Raw genomic sequence first — 8,534 nt, 5'->3', positions numbered from 1 at the left:
GACGTAGCTATGTGGGGGCGTGTTAGAATGAGCCGTTTTAGGTAGGCGTGGTTGACTCTTAACTTTTATAAAGAATATCTCTTTGGATTTGAGACTTTAGTCTTTGCAACTTTACAGATCTTCTTTATGCACCAAGAGCTTGTAACACTTCAAAGAGAAAGGACAAATTGAAATTGCATCATATGATCCCTTTAAGGGGTTTGAACAAGCTTCTTGTCAACTTATTGTTTGACGTTGGAGATAATTAAAGAAATCTGGTTCCAGTATCAATAAAAATTATCAAACTTGAGCAACAAAATTACTATCAATGTAACATCAATAACTTCCTCAAATAACTCCCTTTAAGGGGTTTGAACAAGCTTCTTGTCAACTTATTGTTTGACGTTGGAGATAATTAAAGAAATCTGGTTCCAGTATTAATAAAAATGATCAAACAAAATTACTATCAATGTAACATCAATAACTTCCTCAAATAACCCTAAAGTGAAAATGGTACTTGATAAGAAAAATGAACCCAGCGTCCTACAAAAGAATCACTGAAGAACCTTTATAAGTATAAAGACCATAGTCTTCTAATATACCCTTGGGAAAGTGAACTGGATTGTATTCTTGAGAAAATGAGGAGAAAAAATTGGGTTAAGCACATACATTTATCTCACTACAGCAGCATTAAAGCTGAAAAAATTAGCTTCTTGATCTTACCAACAGTGGGAAATCTGTGACTAAGACAATGAGATCAACTTTAAGTGCGTGTTATTTATGAAACATAACAATGACCTGTTTTGAAAGTACATCTCTTGGGAGTTTGTAAATAACATAATGTCAGCTGTACCACCCTTTACAAAAATGTACTGTACTATGGTAACCATAGTTTCTATCAAAATAACAGACACTACAGTTACAACAAAACTGTAGTATCTTGTCAAGTACATGAAAACGTCTTTGAAGAGGATCCCATATTAGTTAACCATGGTGTGTTACACTAGTAAATGCATTGACATTTTGGTAGCAATTATAGTTACCATAAACATTTGTAACGGAGTACATGTTATTTGCTAGTAACACCCACACACATCAGTTTATTTGTTGTTGCACAAGGAAACATTTCCACAGGCGAGCGACAAACTACAGAGGATGCCGTTATCACCTGGCTGATGTCTTTTCTAGACATGCATGCTTGAAATGAAAAAGCGGTTAGGTATCATTCATAAAAGAGAGCTACAAACATACTCACTGTCTTTCTTGTGAATGAACTCCACTCATTACACACAACATGAACACAGTCCACAGAGTCCAGGATTTGTGGTGGACATGTAACACTCTCATTTTGTCCCTCGTTTGTTTTGTGTTGAGTCTCTCCGGCGTGTATTCCACAAACATTCTTACAACTTCGAGTGCAAGTATCCACTGGAGGGAAGCACGAGTCTCCGCCGGTGCAGCGCGTGCAACGTTTTTATCCCAATTGCCAATGTTGCGTCCGTGCAACTGATTTTTTAACTCCTCTCCACACGTACAGACAATCCCTCTCGGCGTGCTGTATTTATCCGCCTTAGTTCCGATTGCTCATATTTCAACATTAAAACTTATCTCCATCCCCCCCACCCCACCCCTTGTGTTGCACGGTATTTAATGCACATCAGATCCAGTGAGCTGAGCTCCACAGGCTGTAATGTAACCAGGGCAGTCTGCTTTTGCCCCTTTGAACTCTCCAGGCTTTTGTCTCATTCAGTGGTGTGTCAGAACAAGTCTATAAAGCCCCTCTGAGCTAGTAGAGACAAGACTGCACTGTCCCTGCAACGCCGCCTGGAAGCTACACAGGTCCGGTTGAATGAGACCGAAAAGATCCGAATGCTTTTGTCGGTTAATGTTTAGCGACATGCATTAATTTAATGTAATTTAATGCATTAATTTAATGCATGTGAGCAATATAATTCATTTTAATTATGTAACCTAAATATGATTTAACTGAGCCGTTTCTGACATATTGACATAATAAAAGTATGGCTTTAAAATATAAAACTTCAACCTATTGTGAATTCATTTTGATATGGAAGCGCAATAAAGGTTTTAGCATAATATAGGACACGGGCGCCCCCTATTGGTCCTTTAGCACGAGACATTTCATATTAGCGTTACGCTGATAAAACGATATAAGAACGCTTTTATAAATTACAGTTTCATAATGTTTTTAATATACTGAATTAATTAAAAGCGGTATTTATAGAGAAATTGTAGAGAAAACATACATATTATGTATATATGAATACGAATATAAATGTAATATATATATATATATATATATGAATGAATGAATGAATGCATGAATGAATGAATGCATGAATGAATGAATGCATGAATGAATGAATGCATGAATGAATGAATGCATGAATGAATGAATGCATGAATGAATGAATGCATGAATGAATGAATGCATGAATGAATGAATGCATGAATGAATGAATGCATGAATGAATGAATGCATGAATGAATGAATGCATGAATGAATGAATGATGCATTTATATAGCGCTTTATTGTGTATTGTTGTACACCCAAAGCGCTTTACAATCATATGGGGGGTCTCTCCTCAACCACCACCAGTGTGCAGCATCCACTATATAGTAAAATACTATAAATATTTATATTTTTATATGATTTTAAGAAATTATGCCTCTATTTGCTTAGTCACAAGCCATAATACGTAAAAATGGAGGACCTCTAAGATCTTTTTAAAATTACGAACATTATATCAACCAATAAAAAGCAGTTACAATACAAAATAATGATAATAATAATAATAATAATAATAATAAAATTAAATATAACAATTATAATAACAAAACTAATAAATTACTAGACAGGGGTATACAATTAAACAAAACATATTACATACAAAGGAAAAGATTAAACCGCTTACAACTTTCAACTGTTTTTAAAGCCTTCTTATTACACGAGTTAGAAATAGTCCCAAAGTTATGCTGTAGGCTTATTTCATCAAGCAAAACATAAAACTGGCTTCTGACATGAGAATTTACATTTATGTATATACAATTTTGTTAATAAGATAAGGAGATTAAGTAAGTACAATTAGTTTTTCTGTAAAAGCACTTTTTTGAATGAACAAATTCAAGCAAAACATTTCCCCAAAGCAAAGAAAAATCTTTAGCAATATTCTCAATAACAAATCAGGAGAGATCGTTCCACAACAATGGCAGCGCCTAAATAAATGCACTATAGTGTCTGGGGGCTGTTTGCAAAAAGAACCGTTTGTATCAATATCTTTTTTATATTTCTTTAAGAAAATATTAACAGGATATAAACGATGGATAATTCGAAAGGACACTTCTTTCATCTTATTAGTAATTAAGTATCTGTTTGGAATAAGCCAAACTTTCCTCCAGGGAATATATATATAATCAGAGACAAAAGCATTCCAATAAACCGTAATATTTGGAATTGATACAAAATCATTAAGAAATAACAAAGGTATTGATTTATTAGAAGAAGAGGAAGAAAAGCACTGTTTGCCCACCACTGAAATAGTAGGATCTAAAGAAGGTAAAATAGAAGGATAGGGGGTCATTTGAAACAGTCTAATGACTCCAAATGGTATGGCATCAAAAACAATAGCAAATTCTTTAGCGGTAATGGGAATATTAAAACGACAAAGAGATTCTTTATCATTTAATAAGAGGCCATTTTCATTAAACAACTGATTTACGACGAGTAAGATATCTGCTTCAAACCAACGCTGGAGAAAATATAAATTTTTTATTAAAGATTTGACAGAACATATGCCAAGGAAAAGAGCCAGGGGATGACCAAACAATATACAGCAATTACAAATCAAAAGAGTAAGAGTAGAAAAATAAATAAATAAGTAAATGAGAAAAAAATAAGATAAATAAAATACACAGATCACACAACAAAAACGTACTCTTCCCTCAAAACACAAAATAATTATCAGATAAAAATGATACAAAAACACCAAAAAGTGAGCATACATTCAAAGCTGTAGTTGCCTTTTTGTTACAGGAGGAAGAATTTTAATATCTTCTTGAAAGTAAGAGAAGTGGGGGGTAACTTTCATAACCTTGCATTTGTGGATAAAATATTTTGCAAGTAAAATAAGTAAGTTGCAGAGAAAGTAAACAGGCCTCTTGAGTTTTGTCCCAGCACATTAGCATTGAGGTGACGTCACATTACGTTGTATTACGCGAACCCAAACAGGAAGTGAGTGCAACAGCAGCGTGCTGCGTGCTGCGTGCTGCGTGCTGCGTGCTGCGTGACTGACCGAAACATACACATGTTGCTGGTCTGAAGATTTATCTGCCAAGCTACGAAAACACCCAAAGCACAGTTACAGCAACATGGTAAGTTAGTTTGAACTCAGCTTGTATCATATAATCACATTTAGGAATATTAAATGAATAGAAATACAGTATATACAACGTAGCGAATTTGCTAAAGCTAGTCTATACAGAAGTAGAATTCGAATAGAATACGGTTGGTAACACTTTAGTATAAGGACCAATTCTCACTATTAACTGAAAAAAACAATACAAACCATCACAGACATTCTAATGGTTTCCACTACAAATACCATTAAAAATGGTTTCCTGTAGTGTGTTTTGGGACATATTCCATTAGGAATTAGTGGTTTTAACAAGCCACCAGTAGAAGCTGACCAGTTACCAGTAGAGACCAACAGGCACCATTACAATTCCCATTGTAACCAGTAAAACCATTACGAATTCCGTTGTTGTTGTTTTTCAGCAGGATAGTTGCTTATTAGCATGCCTATTATCAACATATTGGCTGTTTCTTACTTATAAAGCACATATCTGCCTGACCATATTCTACTTCTACATCCCTAATCCTACCCAATACCTAAACTTAACAACTAAGTTACCTTACTATTAATAAGCAGCAAATTAGGAGTTTATTGAGGCAAAAGACGTATTTAATGGTTTGTTAATAGAGAAAATTGGACCTTAAAATAAAGTGTGACCATAAAGTTACATATTAACATTTATTACATATACATAGTAATAAAGTGACTTATTAACAAAATAATAATAAATCATAAATACATTTATAATTGCATTTACAGTTATGTCACTAACAAAAAATTACCATGTTTTTGACTGTTTAATAATATTGTATACGTACAGCAGGGGATTCATATTCTTAGTCTTTTAGATGTTTGTGACTTCTGTGTCTATTCTGTTTTTTCTTTTTTAAAAGGCACCTACAGATTTAAAAAATTTGGTCAGAAGATTTTATGTACTTCAAGCTGAGCGTGTGGAGGCATACAAGCTATTTGAGGAGTCAGTATCTATCTATCTATCTATCTATCTATCTATCTATCTATCTATCTATCTATCTATCTATCTATCTGTCTGTCTGTCTGACTGTCTATCAGCTGTCTGTCTATCTATCTGTCTATCTGTCTGTCTGTCTATCATCTGTCTCTGTCTATCTATCTGTCTGTCTGTCTATATCTATCTATCTGTCTATCTATCTATCTATCTATCTATCTATCTATCTATCTATCTATCTATCTATCTATCTATCTATCTATCTATCTATCTATCTATCTATCTATCTATCTATCTATCTATCTATCTATCTATCTATCTATCTATCTATCTATCTATCTATCTATCTATCTATCTATCTATCTATCTATCTATCTATCTATCTATCTATCTATCTATCTATCTATCTATCTATCTATCTATCTATCTATCTATCTATCTATCTATCTGTCTGTCTATCATCTGTCTGTCTATCTATTTGTCTGTCTATCTGTCTATCTATCTATTTGTCTATCTGTCTGTCTGTCTATCATATGTCTGTCAGAGGTTATTTGAGGTAATACAGTTGTTGTTTTTTCTCAGGGGTCATGAGGCGTACTTAAGGACGGGGCCCCACTATGACTTCGAGCACTACAAACAGCTGGTACATGAGATAACGAAAGCATTCTGCGGCATTTCCAATGAGGTTCTGCAGATTAAAGAGCAACTGCACCAAGACTTCGACCGGCCCGACCTCTCCGAACACATTGACAAACTGCAGATTAAAGAGAAGGAGAAACTAGAGCTGGTGGGCAATGTATTGTTTTTAAAAAATGTTTGGCTGATACTACACAATACTGTACACAGATTTGATCTATTTTAGATCTATTTTGCTTTTCATTCCAAATTTGATAAAATAATGAGTGATTAAACACTGAAGCTGCAAATACTTCACGTTGATTCATCAGGTTGGAAATGAAAACTTGAGTGCATTGCATTATGGGATACAGCATTTCAGGCACTGCGCTGGGTCATTGAGATATTTTATAGGAATGTTAGGATGTGCACTGTCAAGCATATTTAGTTAGAAAGGTGATCAGTTAAACATTTCAGTCCTGCATAACTTAAATTAGCTTGTCAAATTATTTTATATATTCTGTATGCATAAGACTGAAACGGTATTGAACCAAATGTATCTGTTCTGTAATTGGTTACTGTATTCTTAATGTTTATCTATATTTATGACTTTGCAGACAGCTAAGTTACAGTTGGCCAAGCAGAATGCCCAGGATCACCCAGAAGATGAGGATTTCCAAGAGAAAGTCCGTGAGATCAAACAGGAGTAAGTGCAACTGTGTATATATATTTTGTATATATTTAAAATGGTTTTATTTAATATTAACCTGTAATTTATATTTAAAGGCATTATTTTATATATTATATTGATTAGTAATCATATGTAAAATTACATTTAATTATATAATTAATCAATATTAATGAATGAATGATGTGTGTGTGTGTGTACATTTTTTAAAATAGTATTAGAATCAACTATAAAAAATAGAAAGTATTTATTAATTATGCTTTAAATGTTTAACTGTTTGTTTCTTGCATATTTGTGACAATGTTAATTGATTAATAAAATAAATGAACAGGAGTAAGTGGAAGTTTTTCCTACACACCTGACAATGACAAGAAAATTGAGAAAAACTGCTTAGAACACAACTGTATTTTTTGCATATTTTTAAAATGTAATTTAGTATTAATTTGTCATTTATTTTAAGTAGCTTAATATATATATATATATATTAATAAGAATTATGTGTAATTTATTTTTATTTTAATGACTCAATATATATTGTATCACTGTAATTCATTACTTTTATATAGAATGTCATTTATATGTTATAGAATATTATTTAAATGTTCAGAAAGTATTTATTAATTAGGCTACACTCTATATTTATCACTGTATATATCACTGTTGTAATGTTTCATCCTGGTTTTGATGTACAGTACTTGGTATATCAGGTTAATGGTTAACACCTTTTGTTCTTCTAAACCTCCGAATGAAAAAACCCTTTCTGTTTCTCTCCATCTCTGTCAGTATCATAAAGAATGCAGCCGCTTTAAGTGAGATTCTGCAAGACTTCAAGTATGACTCAGAGGAGCCGGAGTGAGATTCAGTCAGTCTCAGGAGACAGAGATGGATTCAGATCCTCTATGAACTTACCTTTCTAATGAAGAGTCATCTAAGGTATCGATCGCTGTCTCAGGCGTTGCATAGACAGAGTGCATTGCTGCTGCTGATGCAGGCTTTGCAATGCATATTTTTATTAAAGAGAGTTTGGCATCTTTTTATTTCATTATTTTTTATACTTTCAGAATAGCTTATGACGTTTTGTTTGCTAAACCAACACAATTTTCATTTAAAGCATAGATCTGTTCATTCTGAATGTAAATAACGTTCATTATTATGTGCATAATAATAATATTCAGCAAAAGCTAATGTGTTACAATATATATGAGCATTCCTTAAATATTTTGAAGACATTTATACAAACAAAACTATTTATACATAATGATACAGTATTTACATGATGTTTTTGAACACAGAGGACTTATCAACTATAAAAAATAGAAAGTATTTATTAATTATGCTTTAAATGTTTAACTGTTTGTTTCTTGCATATTTGTGACAATGTTAATTGATTAATAAAATAAATGAACAGGAGTAAGTGGAAGTTTTTCCTACACACCTGACAATGACAAGAAAATTGAGAAAAACTGCTTAGAACACAACTGTATTTTTTGCATATTTTTAAAATGTAATTTAGTATTAATTTGTCATTTATTTTAAGTAGCTTAATATATATATATATATATTAATAAGAATTATGTGTAATTTATTTTTATTTTAATGACTCAATATATATTGTATCACTGTAATTCATTACTTTTATATAGAATGTCATTTATATGTTATAGAATATTATTTAAATGTTCAGAAAGTATTTATTAATTAGGCTACACTCTATATTTATCACTGTATATATCACTGTTGTAATGTTTCATCCTGGTTTTGATGTACAGTACTTGGTATATCAGGTTAATGGTTAACACCTTTTGTTCTTCTAAACCTCCGAATGAAAAAACCCTTTCTGTTTCTCTCCATCTCTGTCAGTATCATAAAGAATGCAGCCGCTTTAAGTGAGATTCTGCAAGACTTCAAGTAT

The 8,534-nt window shown here is 32.4% G+C and overlaps 2 protein-coding genes across 3 annotated transcripts in view; one reads left to right on the top strand and one right to left on the bottom strand.

The window, feature by feature from the left end:
- The window catches only part of LOC107593313 (C3 and PZP-like alpha-2-macroglobulin domain-containing protein 8), a 44,983-nt gene extending 43,254 nt beyond the window's left edge, over window positions 1-1,729 (bottom strand). For both annotated transcript variants that reach the window (XM_016282980.1, XM_016282981.1), the window contains exon 1: window positions 1,235-1,729. In XM_016282980.1, coding sequence (XP_016138466.1) covers window positions 1,235-1,380 — 146 coding nt within the window. In that variant the 5' untranslated portion in view covers window positions 1,381-1,729. The remainder of the gene's footprint in view (window positions 1-1,234) is intronic.
- Window positions 1,730-4,231: 2,502 nt separating this feature from the next.
- rex1bd (required for excision 1-B domain containing) lies at window positions 4,232-7,913 on the top strand. Its single transcript, XM_016283039.1, has 5 exons — window positions 4,232-4,371; window positions 5,246-5,328; window positions 5,902-6,106; window positions 6,552-6,640; window positions 7,406-7,913. The coding sequence occupies exons 1-5, from the start codon at window positions 4,369-4,371 to the stop codon at window positions 7,476-7,478; spliced, it is 453 nt and encodes a 150-aa protein (XP_016138525.1). The 5' UTR covers window positions 4,232-4,368; the 3' UTR covers window positions 7,479-7,913.
- Window positions 7,914-8,534: the final 621 nt, after the last annotated feature.

The sequence above is a fragment of the Sinocyclocheilus grahami genome, unplaced genomic scaffold (genome assembly GCF_001515645.1).
Source record: "Sinocyclocheilus grahami isolate Dianchi unplaced genomic scaffold, SAMN03320097.WGS_v1.1 scaffold169.1, whole genome shotgun sequence".
NCBI classification, from domain to species: domain Eukaryota; kingdom Metazoa; phylum Chordata; class Actinopteri; order Cypriniformes; family Cyprinidae; genus Sinocyclocheilus; species Sinocyclocheilus grahami.
The sequence above is the reverse complement of the archived record's forward strand: the minus strand, read 5'-3'. Positions and strand labels throughout refer to the sequence as shown.

Coding starts and splice junctions, on each gene's coding strand:
- rex1bd (XM_016283039.1), top strand. Junction 5,329..5,901: donor GCATACAAGCTATTTGAGGA/GTCAGTATCTAT, acceptor GTTTTTTCTCAG/GGGTCATGAGGCGTACTTAA. Junction 6,641..7,405: donor GTCCGTGAGATCAAACAGGA/GTAAGTGCAACT, acceptor CATCTCTGTCAG/TATCATAAAGAATGCAGCCG.